At 47.2% G+C, this 20,794-nt stretch overlaps 1 protein-coding gene across 1 annotated transcript; it reads right to left on the reverse strand.

The window, feature by feature from the left end:
- Positions 1–15,285: 15,285 nt before the first annotated feature.
- Positions 15,286–18,413, reverse strand: LOC104477314 (G protein-coupled receptor 35). Its single transcript, XM_010117364.2, has 2 exons — positions 18,278–18,413; positions 15,286–16,881 (listed from the first exon to the last, which is right to left on the reverse strand). Exon 2 carries the CDS (start codon positions 16,853–16,855, stop codon positions 15,893–15,895), a length of 963 nt encoding a protein of 320 aa, XP_010115666.2. The 5' UTR covers positions 16,856–16,881; positions 18,278–18,413; the 3' UTR covers positions 15,286–15,892.
- Between the last annotated feature and the right edge of the window lie 2,381 nt (positions 18,414–20,794).

A 20,794-nucleotide genomic window follows, 5' to 3' on the forward strand; every position in this document is an offset into this window, starting at 1 on the left:
AATGGTGGCTAGATACCTATTTCCTTCCGATGTGGGACGTTAGTCTGGCTGAGTCGATATGGCTGCCTGCCAGAGCCAAGTGTCTTTACACACACGTTAAAGCAAGTGAATGGCTTTGGAAACAGAACTGCACTTCATTTGAGTATAACCACGTCACTTACAATGATACCTTCTAGCTTTCCGCTTCCAAACAAGTGCTTTGTTCTGCTTCCAAAAAGGAGATTTATTTGAAATGCTGAAAAGGTCCCTTCACTTTAGCACAGGTGCATTCCTATAAATAGCCTGTATAGAAAAGCCTCATAACATGAAAAGGATCAAGAAAGCAATTTGCAGGAAAGTGAAAAACCTCAAACAGATGAAAACCTCCCAAATTAGCTAATGCTAGAATGGCAGAAACTATCACACAACCAGATGCGGACTTTTTTGAACAAAGAGAAAAGCTAAGATTTTTTTTTTTTTTTTAAATCTCAAGGGACAGAAGTTTTGGCAAGTAACTTTACCAGGTTAGTGAAATATCAGCCTGAGATGACAATTTTTGAATTTCTGTGGACGTAGCCTGTTGTGGGTGTGACAGGCAGCCTCTGAAGGACTCAGCAGTTATCTGAGGAGTGGTCTGGCTTGCCTGCAGGGGTGGCGATGTGTCTGTTATAGCCAGGTTGCTCTGCACATCAAAAATGCACTTTTATCATTTTGCATCCAGCTAGAGGTGTGTTGGCCTGTATCGGGTGTGGAGGCCAGACACGGATGTCGCTGTTCCCAGGGATGACTCTTGCTGTGTGTTATGTAGGGCTTTGTTGTGCTGCAGTGTCCTGGGCCTTCGAGGAGTCAGATAAAGGCCCTGAATATATGCAGACAGCTAGCTTTCTCCAAGAAGGGACTGGGTTTTTTGTGCTACACAGAAGGCTTGTCTTAAGGGACTGCCTCATCTCTTTGGAGTAGGATGAAGGGTGCATGAGCTGAGTGCAAGTGCCAGTCTCTACTAAAAACCTATTGTCCTGTTATGATAGGCTGCTCTGAACAAACTCCATTTATTCCTGTGCTGGGTGGGAAGGTTTGTTGCTAAGACCAGGGTAGTTGTACAGGGATTGGACTGAGGTGGCCGAGAAACTTGTGAAGGTAGGTCATCACGTAGGAATTTAATTGTATCGTTTTGGACTTCTCCCTGATCCTGGGATCACCTTATATGCATGTACCAAGTGTGACCTATTTTTGTCTTTGGAAAAAGAGGCTTTAGATGTGATGCTAGCCTTGAATTTTCTAGGCTAGAGGAAGAAGTTTGTTTGCAAACCATTCACTGAGCCTAAACCTCCATCGGGGATTGTTCTGGAGCATCCAGATATACAATGGCAACTGACCAGGTGCAGGTATTTCTCCAGTTCTACCTTAAATCTGCAATATTCCTCAACTGGCAAGAGCACGAGCAAAGCTCCCCTGGAGATGCCTTCATCTAGTGAGCCAGGGACTTGCAGCCCACCAGAGTCCAGTTGCAACTGGGGGTCTTCTCAGGGTCAGAGCCTCTGCTCCCAGGGGGTGAAGCTGCAGCCTGCAGTGCTGCCAGAGCAGGCCAGGGTGATGGAGCCCCACAGAGCTCTGCTCAGGGCCAGGTGGGACAGGGCTCAGGGCTGCCCTGGTGCTGAGCAGCAGAGGGCAGGCGCCTCTGTGTGATGCTCGAGGTTAATTTAAAACCAAACCTGTTACCTCTCCACTTTGCTATTCTGAAGCAGGGCTGCGTAGCTTGCAGCTTGTACAGGTGCAGCATCTGCTGTGCCTCTCTGATCTCACACCATGGCGGGTGGGAATGCCTAGCTTTACCTTCACGCTGCCTGCCATAGATCTCTGACAGCTTAGAGTCAAGAAATTGGTGCATGAAGTAGAGTTTTCATGAGAAAGCAGTAGTATTTCCAGATTTTTCTGAAGGCTGTCTACTAATAGGGACTAGAATAATTCCTAATGGACAAAACAAATGGATGTAGTTTTTGCCTGTATGACCATACTCTTTTAGAACGATATTTCCTTATATTACTGTAAGTGTTATGAAAATAATTTTCTTTGCTTTCAGCCTCCTAACCTAAGACTTAACTCTATTTACAACATGATTAGTTGTTGCAGGAATGAGAGACTCTACAAGACAGTGGTAGTCAAATTTAGTTATTTGAAATAATGTTGACAAGTTGGATAAATGGTTTGGAAAAGAAAGAAGTCAATGGATCCTAAAGACATGTGGAAACTTTTGCACATACGTAACAATAGTGGTGAGCGCAAGTGAGAGACATAGGGTGAGCTTGATATGCTGGAAAATGGGATCTGGGGCTTAGAGCAGATTGCAAATTGATTAAGACCAGAAATTAAGTGGAAGATTATGCTAATATGGAAAAAAAATCAACATGATTATGGGGCATGCAATTGTTCAAATCTTTAGAAGAACTATATTCTGTCTTGCGTGCCTCTCTTAAAAATGAAAGAAAGAAAAAACCCAGCCCCATCCAAGAGAGAGCCTAGAAAACACGGGTGAACATGGCGAGCTACATCTGAAGCGCAGGGGTAGCTGGGTGTATTTAGAGCACAAATGTTGAAGGGTGGAGGGCGTAAATAGGTCTTCAAATAAATAAATGATAGCTATGAAGGGAATAAATAGTTTGCTATATCCACTGCAGATGGGAAAAGAAATAATGAATTTACACTGCATCTGGAAATGAAAATCAACCCTTCTAATGCTGAAGATAGATGAAACTAGAAATACCCCTTGCTGTGAGGTGTTATTAAAAGCAGGTTAGACAAAGGCCTGCTAATTATAACATAGGAATACTTACTTTCTGGCCTTTCATTAGGTGGTCTCCTCTTGCCTTTTCTACAAGCCTGTGCTTTCACATGCAAAAGATTGAGGTGAATTAGAAATCTCCTCGGATAATGTGACAGCTACGTGTGTGCTAGCATTGAGGGGAGCAAAGACCCTGACTGACTGCCCACTTTGAGTACAAATCAATGTAATCCCAGAGTGGCATAAACCTTACCTTGCTGTGAGTCCTCTTTATTTTCTGCAGTTGACAGTAGGCCTTTACCAGGTGGTGTAATCAGTAGATTGCTTTAATCCATGCTTAATTTAGCACAGATGTGCTCCCTGATCTTAGCAGTGGCTACAGCTGATGAAAGTCAGGAGTTCCCCTGTACATTACTGCACTCTGTAAAAAGAAACCCCGCAGCATAGAGCTACAAAAAGCGGGGAAAAAAGGAAAAAGAATGTGAAAAGAATTAATGTGATGTTCTTCAGATATTTCTTTGCTACACATCATCTGTAGGCAAGAGTAAGCTTCACTGAACCAGTCCTTTCTGGGGTATTGGCTGGAAATTGAGGTAAGGGAGCTTGAATCTTATTTTATGTTATACTTTTCAGGGGTTGGCTAAAGGGTATTCTAAGCTTCACTGCTAATTCTGATATTACAGAAGATAATATCCATTGCACAGAGCTTTGTCTGGCAAAAGAAAGTAGATAATTTTTATTATTTTCTACTGTTTAACTAAACAATGTCTAAATGCTTTAAAATGCATTATTCTGCTGCCAAAATCACTAGTGCTGTAAAAGAAAAGTCTAGAAGTACAATCCAGCTGCAGTTAATACAGATGACAAACCTGGGGCTTAATACTAATTGTTGACTAGGTCACACTTCTGGTTGTCCAGTTTATTTTATGTAACATGGGAAATAATCTAGTAAATATACAAACGAGACATCTGCTTAACAGTAAAAGGAATGCCTTATTTTTACTGTTTAGGAGAATCACTTAGGACAAACACCGAGATTCTGCTCTGTCGTACTGAAATTTAATGACGAGAGCTTGTGTGTTGCTTGAGTTGCAAGTAAATTAAGTGGTCAGAGCATTACCTTTAAGTGTTGCCCCTTCATCTAGTGTCTCTAGCATTTGAGCAGCATTTTCATTATACCCTCAGATCTAGGCCACGAGAGGGAGTGTTGTAGGCACAAGAGCTCTTAGGCAGACGTGTGGGAGAGCCAGGCTTAGAGCTGGGGGCAGTGTTTGGGAAGGGAGTGGTGCAGAAGTGAAGGCTGTGTTGGAGCTGGCAGCATGCGGAGGGCTGTGGTCAGCAGGGTCACTGGTTTACAGTGCTGAGAGCTGCCTGAGCCTCAGGGCTGGAGAGGCAATGCTCTGAAAAAGGCACTTTAACAACTCACCTGAACGCTTTCAATTGAGAGCCGGGCTGCGTTAGGTTACGGGGGAGCATAGGCTGCTGCGCGTGCCGGGGCCCAGCGCTGCTGCGGGCAGGGATGGCGGGTGTCTGGCTGTGGGCGGGCTGAGGCTGGGGAGGACGTCTGTCTGTCTGTCTGGGGCTGTGTTCCTGCACCTGGTGTCTAATGTGTGTCCCAGCTCACGGGTTGTCGCTTTGCTGAGGTGGGTATCTGGGGTCTCAGGTGTCAGAACTCAAGCCAGCATCTTGGTAGGCTTGGAAATATCACTGCTAGTGTTTCTCCTGTTAACTTTTGAAGCCAAGAAAGACGACTTCTTTTATTTACTTGTTTTTGTTTGTTTTTTTTTTTTTTTTAAAAAAAACCCCACCTTATAGACCATGACATGGAAGCAGGAGTGATGTGCATTGTCGGGTGTTAACCCCATCAGTATCACTTTAGGCACATACAAAGGACGTGATACCGCCTCACTGACTTGAGTGGTTCATCCTGTGAAGTTGCTTGCCACAAAACACCCCTGCAGCCAGCGGCTTTTGCAATTCAGTGCACTCACTTGTGGCCAAAAGTGCCCAGGTCTGGTGGCCCCAGGCCTCTGAAGCCAGTGCTGTTTCCTCTGGCCTGAGTTGCTGCTGGTGTGGGTGCTAGCCGAGGGCCACAAGTATCCCTTCAACTTGCTGCAGTGCTTTCAGCTGAGGAGAGCAGCCAGGCTAAAATATTACCTTCAAAGTCTTTATCTCAAATAATTGCAGCATCCCTTATATCTCTGATAGCGTACACGCCCATATGACTGACAATAACAGGAAAGTACCATTTTTGTGAGGTTCTTCTCAAGGTACAGCAACACGTCAGACCTTCCCAAAACTACTTCAGTGTTTCTTTTTCTGTGTGCAGAATGTTTTGCGTCACAGACCAAAGCTTTTCCAGAAGCCAGACACATCAGTTTCCCTCTCTTCCCCAGGAAAGGGGAAGTGTGTGGCCAGTTCCAATGACAGCATATGGGCGAGGTGTTGCCCTGATGAAATGGCTGTGTCCTTCCAGGAGACTGTCTCCAAAAGAATTGGCCCGTGAGCTGGAGGGCTGCTGCTGCAGTGAGTGCCCATCCCCAGAGAAGGATGGGAAGCTGGGGACTTAGCACCTTCCTGCTTACCACCAAAGGTGGAAACATGTCTGTGAGAACAGAGTTGTTTTTTTCTTTTCTTCTTTTTTTTTTTTTCCCCTAGATTATCCCTCTGAAGCAGAATGGGAGTTGCACTGAAAGATTTCTTAGTTAAGTTTAGTCCCTACTTCCCATCCTGTTGCCCATGGAAATAAGCATGAGTATAAAATCATGTCAGAAGAGCTGAATGTGTTTCAGCTTGGGTTTCCTTTTTCCTCCAGATCTCATTTGCGTGACTTTGGGGTGGGCTGAGGTCTCGCAGGCTGCCTGCCTAAATATCTGTGGGAAGGAAGAAACTGGCTAAAGGAGGATGAAGAAAAGAAAAGCGTTTAGGAAATAAGTTTTCAAGTTATTTTTCTCTTCCCAGATGTGTTAGACATACTGCTGCATGAGTGTTTGTAGACACCTGCGCAAAGGTGTGAGTTCCCAGGGACTCTTCCTGGGGCAGCCCAGCAGACATCTGCCCCAAACCACCTTTTCCTGCTTTCCAAGGCCACCTCCTGCCCTTCTCCCCGAGATGTACTGGAGATGTTGCTGCAGCCAGAGGTCAGGTTTCCCTCTAGTGGTCTGACACTTTCTGTGCAGCCCCTTTGGAGTTTCAGAGCAGCTTTAGCTTTGGCAGCTCTAGTCGTGTGCAGATGTTTTCTGTTCAGAGCAGTGTCCAGCTCAGGATTTGCCTGGTGGCCTCTGGCTACCGATGGCTTCTTTTGCTCTGCCTGGTGATGCTGCACCGAGCTGTGACAGATACAGAGACATGCTGACTGTGCTGTGAAAGCTAGATGTTGATGGTGTGGTTAGATTTTTAATTTTTTTTGCACTCATGGAAAGCAGAAAAGCCCCTGATGGGTCATTTTACATAAAGAAGTTGTCGTAGTTCAGCCCCGATCGGGACCAGACTACGCAGTCTCTCTCTCACTCCCCCCACCCTCCGAGAGTATAGGGAGAGATAATATAAGAAAAACGACTCGAGGTTTGAGATAAGAACTCTGGTTTAGGAGGTTCCTAAACTGCAGTAACCTGGGAAAGGAACTGATGGGCTTTCAGCCTGCTGCAGCAAGGATGGTGTTCCAGCTTCACAGCGTAGTGGCAGCAATGTCTGCAAATCCAACCTTCTCTGGGCTCAGATGCTGTGAATAGACAACATTGCTGCTGCAGCAAGGGCTGGAACAGCATGGGGTGTGCTGGATTTCTGCTGCCTACCAGCCTGACTACAACTGTAAAAAAACCTTGTGGGAAGGTGACCTATACTGCGAGGCTGATTTCCATGGGAGACCCTTTTCCTTGGGAGAGGCAGTGAGTTAATGAACTTGCACTTTTTTTTTTTTCTGGTTGCCTACAAACAAGAGCTCTGTACTGATAGAGGAACCCAGAGGCTCATAGAAATCGCTAACACTGTGCAGCAGAGTTAAATCTGAGCCAAAGGAAGACGCTGTGGCTACCAGTTGTTTTCAAAAGACCCAGACAGAAATGTGGGAACAAGTATTTTCAGATACTTGAAAAAGCAGCTTAGCACAGAGATTAATTACTATACTGAAAAAAAAAAAAAAAAACAAGCCTACATTAAGTCTGGAAGTCCCATCTGGAGAATATTTACTATTTACTAAACCTTCTGGTTCATGCGGAACATCTTAGCATCAAGAGTTCAAGAAAATAAAGCAGTTTATAAAAAAAAAAAAAAAGATATATAGTAGACTACTATACTTTCTGTTCAGAAATATTAGTCATGGGGAATTCCTAATTTCTCTAGTTTTACAAGCCTAATGCATCAGGAACTACATTTATGCAGAAGTTTTTGTTTTCCCCTCCTGCATGCGACAGCCGCTGCCATTTCTGCATCGCTGTGTCTCTCCTAGATGCTTGCTTGCTTTCTGTTCCTCTTATGTCCTTTATGTCACGCTGCTGCTTTTGGTCACCAGCACGGGGAAGCAAGCATAAAAAGGGAGTATTTTCTCTCTGTGCTGACTGATGTGTTATTTACTTTTCGGCTGGAGACTGAGGGTTGTGTTCACAATGTTTCTTCTCGAATCAGGATTTTAGAAATTATAGGGGATGAGTCACGGAGACTTTATTTAGCTGTTGTCTTAAAATGAATGTTCAAATATTTTCTTCTTTCTTCCTTTTTTTTTTATCACAGCTTCTGGTTGATTGACCTTCCTTAAGTTACATCTAGAGTTTGTTGCTCTTGTACATGCCATTTATTGAGTCAGATCTGCTAGAAATCATTTAATGGTGAAGGCTTTGGTCAGAGACAGGCTACTCTGGCACAAGGTGAGGAGCAAAAGGTTGGATGAGGAAGGTGAAAGATGGTTCCTTCTGCATTTTGCTGGTTGGTGCCAAGTTGTCTATGGCACTTGGTAATAAAATGGGTCAGTGAGGGATGCTGGTGCCGAGTGGAGGACCTGGCCCTTGGGGCTAGGCTGCCGGGCTTGTCGTTCCCACAGGGATGGGTTGGACAAGCAGACCTTGAATAATCATTGCTCCTTTTGGGGAAGAGGATTGAGGAAAAGCTGAGATACCTTCTGTTGTTACCTGTGAATTCACGTTGCTGATAAGAGAAAGTGTATGCTTTTCATTTGTATGCATTCATCCCAAATATTGCTGTTGCCAAGCCTGCTGCCTCTGCCTCACACCATCCCACAAGCCACAGCATCTCTGGAGCGCTTGGTGGCTGGGCAGTAAAAGGTGCTGCAGAGAGGAATGGGCTTGCACAGCTCAGCACTTTGCAAGTTCACTGTTAAAAAAAAAGCCTTCGTGCTGTAATAAACCTATTCTGACCATCGCATCTTGGCTTTAGATTAGGAATGCTTTTTCTTAAAAAAGGAAAGGAAAAGGAATGTGAGCGAGACAATGCCAAAGAGACAGATAAGAGTGGGGCACTTCTTGCAAAAAGTGGGGTTTGGGGGGTGCTTGATTTGTTTGGTTGATTTTAGGGGTTTTTTTGGCTTTCTATCAGATCATTTTTGCTGTAGTTGATAACATACCAAAAAATGCCCTGGACAAGGATGATTGGCCCATATTGGGGCTGGATGCTCAGCACTGGTCAGGATAACTGAGTTACAGTAACCAGTTCTGGCTGCTGGAATGTGTGCCTACAACTGCTGGAAAGTCTGAGCTGCTTCTGGGGACGTTTACAGGAGATGACAACGATAAAAAAAAGGAATAAAAAAAAAAACCCTGAGACCCAGAAAGTATGAGTCCAAATGGCTCATGGAAGCAGTGACGTGTTTTCTAAGGCAAATCTCTTCCCTCCCTGTTTGGTGGCCACATCTTTGCACACCTAAGAACTTGTCACACATAAGTCACCTTTTCTGTGGCCAGTAGATTGGTTAGTTTGCATGTTGTTTAATTTTTTTGGGGGAGTTTGTGTGGGTTTTTGGGTTTGGTTTGTTTGTTTGGGTTTTTTTTTCTGGTTGTTTTTTTTTTTTTTTCTTTCCCTCCCTTTTTCTTGCATTTATGGAAATTCCTGTGGTGCATGTGTTTCTTCACTGAGAACTGTGCTGTGTAAACTCAGGCTGGGTTTGGGATATCACAGGGCTCCTGGAAAAAGCTTGCCCTCCAGGCATGGGACCTTACCCACCTCCTCCAGTCGTGACAGCCTGTCCTCTTCCATCACCTCACCCTGGTCATGCCCAGCCTTTCCCAGGGGAGGGGAAACCCGTGATTTCCACAGCTGGGTGGTTTTGCTGAGCAGCTGGATCCTGCTCAGCAAGGATTCGTGTGCACGCAGGTCAGTACAGCCTGTGCCATATCGCAGTGACGCTGGACAGTCGGAGACTTGGGGTGATCCTGTCAAGCACTGAATTTTGTTGAGGATGGAGCCACTCAAGGAAGGAAAGCTGCTGGGAGGTAAAAAGAAAGCAGAGCTGTGCACTCTCTGGAGATGGTTTTCTGAAGCTAGATTTTCATGTGGGTCTTGTACTCTGATTTCTTTCCTCTATCACAGCAAGTGTCCAGTTTCCAGTTTTAGCAGGATACTGGGGCAGGCTGGGCATGTGGAGGAGCACCGGAGTGGGGGATTCCCATGCCAGAGAGTCTGGAGGAGGAAGGGGAGGTACACCTCCCAGAGCCAAAGGAGGGCATTTCTTGCATTGCAGATGGGGCTGAAAGATTCCCAGAGCTCCCTGTGCATCCCTCTATGGAAGAGAGGTTTGTGGGATGCCTCTGGTGCTGATCCAGGTACAAACCGGGCGGGGGGAGAGGACAGGCCAGTCCCTGCGCTGGGAACAGGGCTTGCAAACTGGCACCATCAGCACCGAAAGCGATGGGGCAAAGGAGGGCTGTTGTGCTGCAGTTGTGTGCGCTGCGCGGGGGAGCTGCACGTCCCCGTTGCTCCTCTGACACTGGCAGAAACCTTTGGACCGTCAGGGCATTTGCCAGCACTATGGGGGAGATGTTTAGTGTGTGAAAACAAACTCTTGTGATTTCTCTCTTCTGTATATGCTGACTGACAGGCTGTGACTTTTTGCAGCTGGAAATTGAAGGAAGTTGGCCAAGCACAGAGGTGACGCATGCTCTTTAGCATCTGGCTTATGCAACCCTATCTGAAAGCAGAAGAGAAATTCCTCTTTCCATCACTTTTACCAAAAAATGAAAATTTTAAAAAGTCAAATAGAGAAGTATTTCAAGGGTCACCAGAGTAAGATGTGAAGGGTTTGTGTGTTTATGAGGAAGAGGAAAGTGTTGAAATACAGTAGTGGAAATAAATGAGCCTGAGGTTTACTGGCAAAAAATAAACTCAGTGTGAATCAATAAAAAACCAGAAACGTGCTGGATTTTGTAACTGGTTTCAATATCGTCACCTCAGATCTGCCTCACAATGATCGTGTAGACAAATTGTCACCTGCAGCACAGTCTGAACCTGGGTTGTGCCTTTAGACACAAAATCTGGGAAACCCCTTAAACCCCTTTTTAAAACAAGGTGATCTCCAGTCAGTGCTCTCATCTCTATGGGAGGCCTTTTCTTTTCTTTTTTCTTTTTGGCAGGGCCTCCGTTTCCTAGACTGTGCTTGATCTAGCAGGGAAATTGGTCATGAACCTGCCTCTACTGAGATCTCCCTGCAGGGACTGAAATAGCTCTGAGGTCCATAATGTGAGAAGTGAGAACAGAAGAATATTAAAAAAAAACAAAACCAAAAACCCAACAAACAAAAAAAACCCCGAACTTGCGTACCTGGAGCAGTGCTGCTGTATTTGAGCTCCCCTGTCCTTTCTTCCAGAGCTGGGACCACTGCAGACCACCGTCCCTCCAGGAAGCAAGAATCTCTCCTTGCTGCTCTCTGCCCACTGCAAATGTCACCTGCTCTTCCCAAAGGGAGAAAATCTGCCATTTGGGTCCAGCCAGCTGGTAAAAGAGAAAAATTCCAGGTATGCTGTTAAAGAAAGATGTGTCTTTTATCATTGTGCAGTTTATTGCACCTTTTTCAAAGGTCTGTTTCTTTAAAAAGAAAACCCCAAACTTCCTCTGTCTCTAAAATTGCTAAAGCACTGTGAATATATCCATGTCACCTGAGATGAAAACATGTAACTGCCATGGCAGAGAGCCAAGATCCCAGTGATGATGAAGGGCCATGGCTGGCGGGTACCCTCCTCCCAGGCGCAGAGCTCGCTCTATCCCCCTGGGCACGGAGCGTGGGTGGCACTGTGCGTGCCTGGGGACTGGGAGACAGACCCTAAGGCCATGTTAGATGTCACTCAAGTCTGATGTGATCGGTGGCCAGCCCATGAAAGGGAGCAGCCTCCAAGTGATAAAAGAAAGGGCTTAATTCTTCATGATTACTCTGTTGGTATTGAGAGAGTAGAAAGGTATTGAACATCAGCCATGTTCTTCCATTCACCAGAAAAATAGCAAGGAGAGGAAGCGAGCAACAGTAGAAGATCTAATTTACCATTAAATTATAGTTTAAATAAGAACCTCTTCCTTCCTGCCCCAGGATCACTCCTGACCACCTTCTGCCTGCTCTTCCCTACCCACAGTGGCTGGCAAGCAATTGTCCGCTGCTGCGAAACCAGATTAGATCATGCACTCCCCTTCCTTCTACCACCTGGGGCTCTTCTCAGAAGAAATTATTCAGTAACCTTTGTGGCAGGCAGATGTGTGAGTGTGTTAATTTAAGCAGGTCGTGAAGTAGCTGTGACAATGCAGAGGAGCTGTGCAGCCCTCACAGTGGGGAGTGCGTGCTGGTGTCCTGTCCTGTCCTGATGTCATGCGACATCTCCATGGTGGAGACGTGATGTAGAGTCTTTCTGCTAGAGCACTGAGAAAAGCTGGTTCTTTAGTCCCTGGTAGGTGCAACATGACTTTTGGTGGAAATGTGATGTTTCTGGATCCTATACAGCAACACTGGATAAGGGTTAAACAAGCGACTGTGGGCTGTGGCACCCACCCAAGGGCAAGAGACCTTTGGACTTGCTGTTGTAATTTTGAGGCTGTTAAAAGCTAGGCTTAAAATGCCGGTGCCAAATTTTTGCCAAACCAAAGCACGGAGCCTGGCTCAAAAGCCAAGGGCCAGAAAGGCAAAGCTATGAAGAATTCATCTTGGTAGAAAAATGTCACCAGAGAGAAGTGACACAGGGGTTTTAAAATTAGTAAAGCTGCCGGGGTTTCTCATGACCAGAGTTGTGGGTGTCTTTTAGCATCTTTTAGGACAAGGTGCTAAGCAAGTCATGGTATCAGATGCTGTCCCTGGCTAGTGCATGCACTGCCCACATGGGACAGCTCATTCTGTCGAAGTGACCCGGTGATGTTTCTGAGCCTTCTGTCAGAAACTGAGACACACAGGAATGCTTCTATCTCAAGCTAACGATAATAAGCCTCCCTGATTTTCACTTCCCCAGAAGTGCCCTCTTTCTGTCTTCGATGAAACCATCTTTGAAATATGTCACAGTTATTTGGTGACAGCTTTCACACTTTCCACCTCCACCTGACATTCAGTTGAACTCTCATTTTTCAGTCAGCTGCCCTGGTTCAGTACTTGGCAGCGAGGTTCAGTTAAAGTGTGACACCAACAGCGAATGGAAAGCCCCAGGCAAAAAAACTAGTGTGAGACATTACCAGACCTCTGTGAGCAACAGCATGAAAGTTAGAGGAAGTTTTGGATGTGTTCCTACGCTGTGTGTGTGGGGGGGTCCCACCTGTGCATCCACCTCCAGTGTGCTGCAGCAGCTCCAGTTGTGCTTTCAAGTGATCTGTTTTTTGTAACAAGTCCATTCAGTGCTTGTGAAGGGTATCAACCTGGCCGTATCCAGCTCTGTCATCAGTTCATAGAATTAATGTAAGGTAGGAGATGCCAGTGCAAGATGCCACCTGCGTCCTGCAGCTGCTGGGAGGGCAGTGTGGGCTGATGAGGGCAGGATGCGGTCGTGTGTGGTGTGAGATACCTGCCTCGGCCAGCCCACAAGACATAGACCAGCTCTCCTCACACCTGTACCCGCATCACTTGGAAAGTGTGAGGTTGGTGTTATCCAGACTTGGCTCCAGAGAAATCTGGGAAATCTGGAAGACAGAGCATGTCTTCTGCCAAGAAGGTTAAGTTGCGGATATTTGAAAGCTTGGTGAATGTGGTGAGCTCACTAGGTTTTTGCAGCTGGATCAAGGCAAGCCAGGCAAGACCTGCTCCACCTGGACAGTTACAGTTTGCCTTTGCGTAGGGTGGGAGCTGTCTGCTTTCCACCTGGTGATGGATGTATCAGTAGCTTATTGGCAAGTGCTCAGCTCCCCTTTGTCTCCTGGAGGTTGCTGAGCCCACCAGAAATGTCAGGAAATAGTAGATTGCTGCTGTCTCCTCACTGCCTAATACATCCTTAGCTCTTCTCTGTACGGTGTGGGAGAGCTTGGCCAGATGAGTTAGGAACTTGGAGGATACTACTACTAAATCAGCCCAAAAGCTCAGGGTGAAAAAAAGCAAGAAAAGGGAGCAAACAGAAGAACACAATCAAATTTTCTAGCTGGGGAGCCTGAGGGGCTTTCCCCATCATACCCTTGGTCCCTGTGCCCCAGGACATCCAAATCCCTGGATTTCAGCCCCAGGACATCCAAATCCCTGACTGCCCTGTGCTTGGATAGACCCTGCTCCAGTGGTGAAGAACACAGGTTTGGTCCTATGTCAAAGGAATAGTTTGTCAGACCTCTTTCCTGCCTCTTTACCCTCATCAAGCAGCTGCTCCTGGGCGGATGTCAGGAGTGGCTGTGGTCCTGCTCAGAGCTGCTGCTGTAGCGCTGAGGACCATCCCTGTGCTCTCTGCCCAGCACCATCCTGCACTGGCACAACCTGACTGTCCCCTCCACAGCCCCTGCGAGGCTGCCTCCCTCTCCAAACCCCAGTAAGCACCTGAGGACTGACTGTTGTACAGAGGCTTTGAGGTGAGGTTTCTGTGGTGAGGAAGTCTGGCTGTCTTTGGCCAAGTGCTCATGGTCTGTATTTCTGGTGAGTGGCTGCTACAGGAAGGGCTGTTACTCAGAGGCAGACAGCTTAGCAAAGTCTGCTCAGAAATGCTTGTTTGTAGGCACCTTTGTATCTCCTCCACCCATTTATTAGTGGTTACTGGAGGAGAAGTATTTTTTCCTGCTGCGTCTAAAATAACAGTTTGGTTTGTGCAGAGCGTTCACTTTTGAAGATCTCACACCCATGTTGGTGAGACTGGACATGTTGGAAAAAAATGCACTGGCAATCAGGTAATCTCTCAAATCACTTGCTCTCAGCACACAAATCCTGTATCGGGAAGGAAATCATAAAGGTATGTTTAGCCTTATTTGGGAGCCGTCCATCAGATTAAAGTTGCAGATGTGCGTGTGTTACTCCAGTGACGCAGGACACACGTCAATCAGCACATAGGGCTGGGGAAGGCAAAATGTGAGCCCCCCTGCACCAGGCTGAGCCATGTGAAATCACTGCCAGGGCTGTGCCGCACCTTGGGCTGAGCTGGGGAGGAGACGCCCAGCTCCGCACGCACAGTACCGTTTGGTGCTGCTTTGATCTTTTCAAAGAAAATACAGGAGTCAAAGAGGGGAGAAACCAACCTCCTTAAAAGGTCTTTTTTTTTTTTTTTGCAACCAAAGCCTCTCCTGCTTCCTCTCCCCATTGTGCAGTGAACGAAGGTCAGATCCTACTCTCAGATTTTAGTGATGACAGAGCATCTACCTGAATTTCTACCTGAATTTTTACCTGAATCTCTGTCAAGTGTGGTGAGAAGCCTATGTCCCCTCGGGAAGCTCTAAGGGCTTTGCTACCATCCTGTGCATCTGGCATGGGCTTTGCAGGTGGATGTGATGCAGGAGGGCTCTGCTCAACGATCACCTGCAGCAGGGTCTGTCTTTAAGGGATTTCCTCCTTTTGGCATGTGCCTTGAGTAGAAGGAGATGCAGAAGCTGAGCTGGATGTGAGGCTATAAGGCTGCCGTGGTGGCGGCAGAGTTTGGCCCAGCACATGCAGGCAGATGAAAGCCCGGCCCAGGGTCGGGAAACGTGGGCGGAGGTGTGTGCCTGGTGTGTCCCATCTGAGCATGATTAGAAAGGAGATGGTTAACGGTTTTACCTACTTAGCTGTTTGTGCGTAAGTGCATTGCAAGGTGGCATGCACTGTTCTGCCTTTGAAAAGCCGGTTCTTTGCTGCAGCTCATAAGACCTGCCCCTCACTTGGACAGCCAGGGAGACGAGCTGTCCCTTCTGGGGACAAATGCAGAGCAGACTAGGTACCACCCAATCCCCCACCTTTCCAGTGGAATCATTAAGAGACTGCAGTGCCAGTAACAGGAGTTTATTTATGTTGGATACTTTGGAACAACTTGCTGCTACTTCCTTCAGACAGTCCTTTACATTACAAGGTTGAATAAACCCCTAATACCAAATAAACCCCTAGTACCGAGTCCTTATTCCCGCCCCCCCGCCCCAGCTCTTTGGACAGTAGCTTTAACGCCATTTGACTCAAACGCTTTTGATGTAAAGTTTTTTTCCCTCGTAGAAGCAATTGCAATTTCTTCTGACCTTGTATTGCGATTGATGACCATTTTGTAGCTGTGCTGTAAACTTGTCTAAAGCAGGCTAAATTTGCCTCCGCTACTGTGATTGTGCATTATTACCAACTAAAAAACAAGACGTTTGTGACTTATAAAAACATCCTCCTTTCTTTTTCTGCGGTGGTTTCACTTTGACTTTTTTCTTTTTTCTTTTTTTTTTTGATATTTGGAATAAACTCTGTTTCTTTATGACAGCCACAGCTGCGCAAAAACTGATCCAAGGTGGGGAGGTGGGACAAAAATCCAATTTACCACTGGCTGTACTTGTTTTGGGTTTTCTCAGAAAATGAAAGACAGGTTTTGCAGGGAAAAGCTATCATTTTACTCACAATTGCATAAGGCAGAGAATTATCAGTGGCAAATCAGATCATTACATTAGGATCTGGACTGCTGTGGTTGTCTGAATCGGGGCTAATTTTTGTGTTACTGAATCCTTCCCATTAGCAGAAAGTCCCTTCCTTCAGCTTGCACAAAAAGAAAGTGTGGAAGCTTGCTATTGAGTCCCAGCTGAACTTGAACATAGCAAGCATTAAATGTGTGCTGCGTGTGTTTTGCACTCATGTGTTACGCATGGAAGCTGGATTTCAGCTTCTTGACTGGCTTCACATTTGGACTTTGCTAGCCTGGGAGATGCTGCTTTAAATTCCTTGTTGACAAAGTAGTAACAAATAGCATCCAGGCAGCAGTTTGTGTTTGCGAGGACCGAAGCGAGGTGAACGAAATTGTTAACCCTCTGTATTGCAGAGCAGTCGGAGCTGATGGAGTCCATTATAAAGCGAAGGAGATGCCCGAGGTAGAGAGGCAAAAAGCATACAATGAACACAGCCATGTTTGCAGACACGATGTAGACGGCCTTCCTGATTAGCTTTTCCTTGTGGCAGTTTTCGTTCTTCTTTCTCATGAGTTCTGCAATGACTTGTATGGAGCAATAACTCACGATGATCAGTGGTATGAAAAACCCTACAATAATAGCACAGAGTGTGATCACTGAGGGCTTGACGGAAGACTTTTCAAAGCAAAATTCGTCTTGTTCTCGGTCCTCTAACTTTTTAATGAGGGACATCACACAGATGATGACTATCCAAAGAAATCCAGACGCAAAAGCTGCCTTCAGTGGCGACCTCAGGGCTTTGGCTTTCAAAGGGTACTTGATTGCGAGGTATCTATCAGCTGCTACAACAGTGATGATACCGATGCTCATAAAGCGGTTTATGAAATAGCCACCTTCCAGAGCCAGGCACCATCTACCTACCTTCAGCTGATGGAACTGGGAGAAAGTTTTAAAAGGCAGAGTAAAGAGCAGCAAGCAGTCAGCCAGAGCCAAGTTGACCATGTATACTCTGGTTTCTGTCCATTTGCCGAGTTTGCCGCAGAACACCCACAGTGCCATCACGTTCAGCAAAATGCCCAAAAGCAAAACCGGGGTGTAAATACAGAGCTGGACAAGAGGAAAGCTTTCATAGGCTGTGATACTGCAGCTGCTGAGGTTCATTTTTGGGGTATTAAGAGGCACAGTTCCTGCAAAAGCAGATTAAAGCTTTTAGAAGCTAGACTTTCAACTGAATCGGTGATTAATTCGGAAAGTTCAGGGCTTTACCAACAGTGAAAACCAGACAGTGGAGATGACTCTGTAGAACAGAGCTGTCTGTGGGATACCTAGTGAGAAGGGAAGGGAGAGGAACAAGAGCCTGATGAGCTATGGAGGAGAGAAAAGCGCAGGTTCTCACTGGGTCCCATGTGGGAAACACTGCTCACGGAGGGCAGCAGGGGAAAATGCTTGCTCCTCTGTTTTGGGCCAGGCTCAGATCAGGCAGCAGCAGGTATCCTGCAGCTAGGAGCTGTGTGAGATGTTACAACCATCTGATAATGGAGAGGGGATGCCTAAGCCCAGCTTTCATTGCTTCCCTTATAGCGGTGATCAAGAGAAGCCAGCCAGCATCCTCACAGCTCAAAATGCTCTGGGAGGTGTGCAGCAAAAGGACAGCTGTCCTCTCCTTCAGTCCAGAGCTATCTCCGCGTCACTTCTTATTAGTGATAAGGGCAATTATTAGCGCATCTTTCATTAGTTTTAGCTGCCATTGAATCCTGTACTTGGTGGTAGCGTTTAGTGGGCTTCAGCAAGAATCAGAGTCCTGGGGTCTGCATGCTGCCTTTCAAGGATTGTGAAAGTTGGTCTTCATTTCAGAAGTATTAGAGCAATCATCTGCCACAATTCCAAGACAAAAACCCCCGCTAATGCCATGGCAAGAAACGTGATCAGCAGCCATGTGAAACAGATGAGCCGTATCTCATCTAGTGGGTGGTTTTTCACCCTGGATCTAAGTGCAATATTGCTGTTTGCCCTCCTGCTTTGGAGGAGTTAATGCAGGAGTATATTCCAGGTGCAGCTGTTCATGGACAGAAAAGACCAGGGAGGTCTGAGACGTCTTTGGATTTTCCCTGCAAGGGGAACGTGGCTCCATGGATGCAGGTTCCCAGGGCTCGAAAGCATCCCGAGCAAATAAGCCCTAGGGCAGTGCTGCAGCATCTGTGTGCATCTGCAGCTCTTGGCTGGCTTTGAAAACCGTGCTGCTGAGGAATCCTACTAGGGGACCTCTTCTCAGAGGTGAGGGGGTGTGCTACAGCCGATATCTGCAGCAGCTGTGTGCTTTGGACATGAGGAATGAGTTAGGAGCCCAGAAGATACAAGCGTAGATTGTAACAGACAACAGCGAGATCTAGCAAAGGCTGAGACAGCCATTGAGTGTCCAAAACCTGTCTAATGTGGCCAGTATCAAAATGAGCCTTTGAAAATACACAGGCTCCAGCCCTTTCAATTTCTCCACCACCATTTTGATGTCCCACCATGGCTGGGGGAAGGCAGTGCCTTGCAGAGCTCAAATAACCAGGTCAGCAAATAGCCAGGAGGATTTACCTGCTCACTCGCTGTCCTCAGAGTGAATGTTCCTCTGGACTGGCTACGGTGTGGCGTGCAGGCACGGTGAGCCCTCCTAGAAGTGCTTCTGGCATGTGACCAGCAAGGTGTCCTGCGATGACCATTTGCGGGTGGCTGTGGCAGCAGCAGCAACACAGATGGAGGAAGCACTCCTACCTCTCTTCAACGCATTTCCCCAGGGTTGAGCTTCCTCTGTCACCACTGGCATGGCTCCTACCACCCCCTGTTGACTGAGGAGCCTGTAATAGCCATGCAGTGAGGTGAGACGCACATCTGCTGTGTGGCCCTGCAGACGGAATGGCTTTGGGTTTTTCCTTTGATTTACTTTCCAGTGCCTGCTGTCTCGCTGAGCGATGCCCATTGATGTTCCTCACCCAATAGGCTGTGGATGTTGCTTGGAGAGGACGCATGGCCCTGGAAGGTCCTGAGGTCTTCTCTCTGCCTTCAAGACTGACACTTCTGCTGGAGCTGGAGCGGGGACTGCCACCTGCCGTCACACTGCTGAGCCCCAGGACAGAGCAGACCCAACCAGCCCCTGGCCCCGTTCACAGAGCTGTTGGAGAGGTGAGGACTGTGGTTTGCAGGCAGTTTTATGATTATTATAGTAGGGTTTCAGTCTGAATCATGGTAATTCTCTCGTCTTCCATACTTCTCATCAGCGAGCAATTCTGAGAAAGTGTGGCACCATGACCCTGTGACCTGCTGACGTTGTGACTGCTTTGCAGCTGCAGGTGCCTGCTGGCCAGGGGCTCCTCCTTGGCTGTCCATTGCAACCCATTTACAAGAAGAGCTCAGACAAGTTAGTTAACAAGCTTAAAGGTCCCCCTGTTAGTACCCTGAATTGCTGTCTTGGGCAACTGCATTTCCCCTTCCCGCTTTCCATGCCGTCTTAGAGTAGCTTCAGGAGTATTTCTGCATTCCAAACCAGCCTGGAGGGAGCTCAGCTCATAGCTTCTCTCCAGCATGATGCTTCCCATCCACACCTTGGTGCTGTGGTGGCCAGACAAGGGCAGCTACATCTCCCATCAGCCCAGTGAGGCTTCAAGGGAGGAACAAATCCTGTCACCAGGCACAAAGCAGCTGACTGTGATCAGCAGGTTCAGCAGGATGTATCAGAGCAACTCAACACCAGCTACCAGTAGACAAAGCAACAATGAAGTGTTATCTGTGGAGCATTTGTGTCTCCTGGTGTGACTCTCAGGTCCCTGTCTGATTCCTGGACACTGCTGGGTCAGGATCCTCATGCTTCTCTCCACCTTGGCTCCCCATCAGCCATGCTCTAGGCTCTTGCAGCTACTTATGGCTCCCTTCTTCCATCCAGTCACAGGTTTTATCACCTCTGCTGTAGACCAATGATGCTAACTTGGTGTTTTCCCCTGCCTCTGCAATTTTCATCCTGTCTCAGCCCTGCAAGTGCTGTCACCGTGTGGCACAGTGCAGGTGACACTCATGCCGCTTTCTTACTTCCTTGCTGGCAGCCTACGGCACCGCTGAGTACCACTGCAGTACAAAGTGCATTGCCCACTTGATCATTACGCTTCTTGATCTCTGAGACTTACTTCTGTTCTGCACAATCATTTTCCCTTCCCTTGTAAGCTTTGCCTGACGTCCTGCTTGAGGTTGTTTCCCAGCCAAAGCCAGCCCTTCTCATGAGCTTTTCCTGTGCTCCTGGTACAGGTTGCTAATAGATTGGACAGCTCAGGTTTGATGAGCTGCTCCCTTCTTTCCCTTTCTCCCTTTCTCCTCTGCCTCCCAGAGACTGTGTCCTGCTGGTTACAGCTGCTGGTGCATCACAGTGGGACAGGGCCTTTGGCAAGGTGAGAGGGGTACTGGTACCCCCTCCACATGTGCAAGGGGGACAGGGAACACTGCACTGCCCTGCGGCATCTGGGTTCTGCAGTGCCTCTGCCCCGTGTGGGTTTTTTCCTGGCTTTCTCATGGGAAGATATGATGTTGTAACAGCAGATCTTGACCGAAACAAAACTATGGGGTTGGGAGCAGAACATGTCAGTCTTATTTTTAGCATGGAAAGCCTGTGAATCAGCAGTATTAGGCTAATTGCATCAACCTCCCACTGTCACTGACCCTGGCTGTTGAGAGTGTTTCCCCTTTCCCCTTCCTTAGCACCGCAGATGAACGGAGCCGCAGCAGATAACGCACTGGCAGGGCTCTCTGTGCTACAGCCATCTCCTTATTCCCGCAGCATCAATACTGAAGGGACCAGCCGTGAGATGGTATCGTGCTGGAGCATTAGTAGAATGCGGTGGCCCAGCCCTGCTTGCTGGAGCTGATGATGGGCTGTGGCTGCTGCTCCCCACCATCATTAGTCAGATTCCTGTGCTAGGAAATGGGAAAGATTTGTGGATAACCATCTCGCTGTCCTCATGGATTGCTGTTCCAGTGCTGTGTGATGGCTGGCAGTTTGCTGTGGCCCAGGTGCTGATAACTGATCTGTTCCGTTTACTGGGAGCACTCAGGGAGCCGAGGTTTTGTTCA

This window comes from Chlamydotis macqueenii, chromosome 9 (assembly GCF_036417535.1).
Source record: "Chlamydotis macqueenii isolate bChlMac1 chromosome 9, bChlMac1.mat, whole genome shotgun sequence".
NCBI classification, from domain to species: domain Eukaryota; kingdom Metazoa; phylum Chordata; class Aves; order Otidiformes; family Otididae; genus Chlamydotis; species Chlamydotis macqueenii.

Bases quoted from the DNA above. Each gene is read 5' to 3' on its own strand.
- LOC104477314 (XM_010117364.2), bottom strand. From the start codon at position 16,855: ATGAACCTCAGCAGCTGCAGTATCACAGCCTATGAAAGCTTTCCTCTT.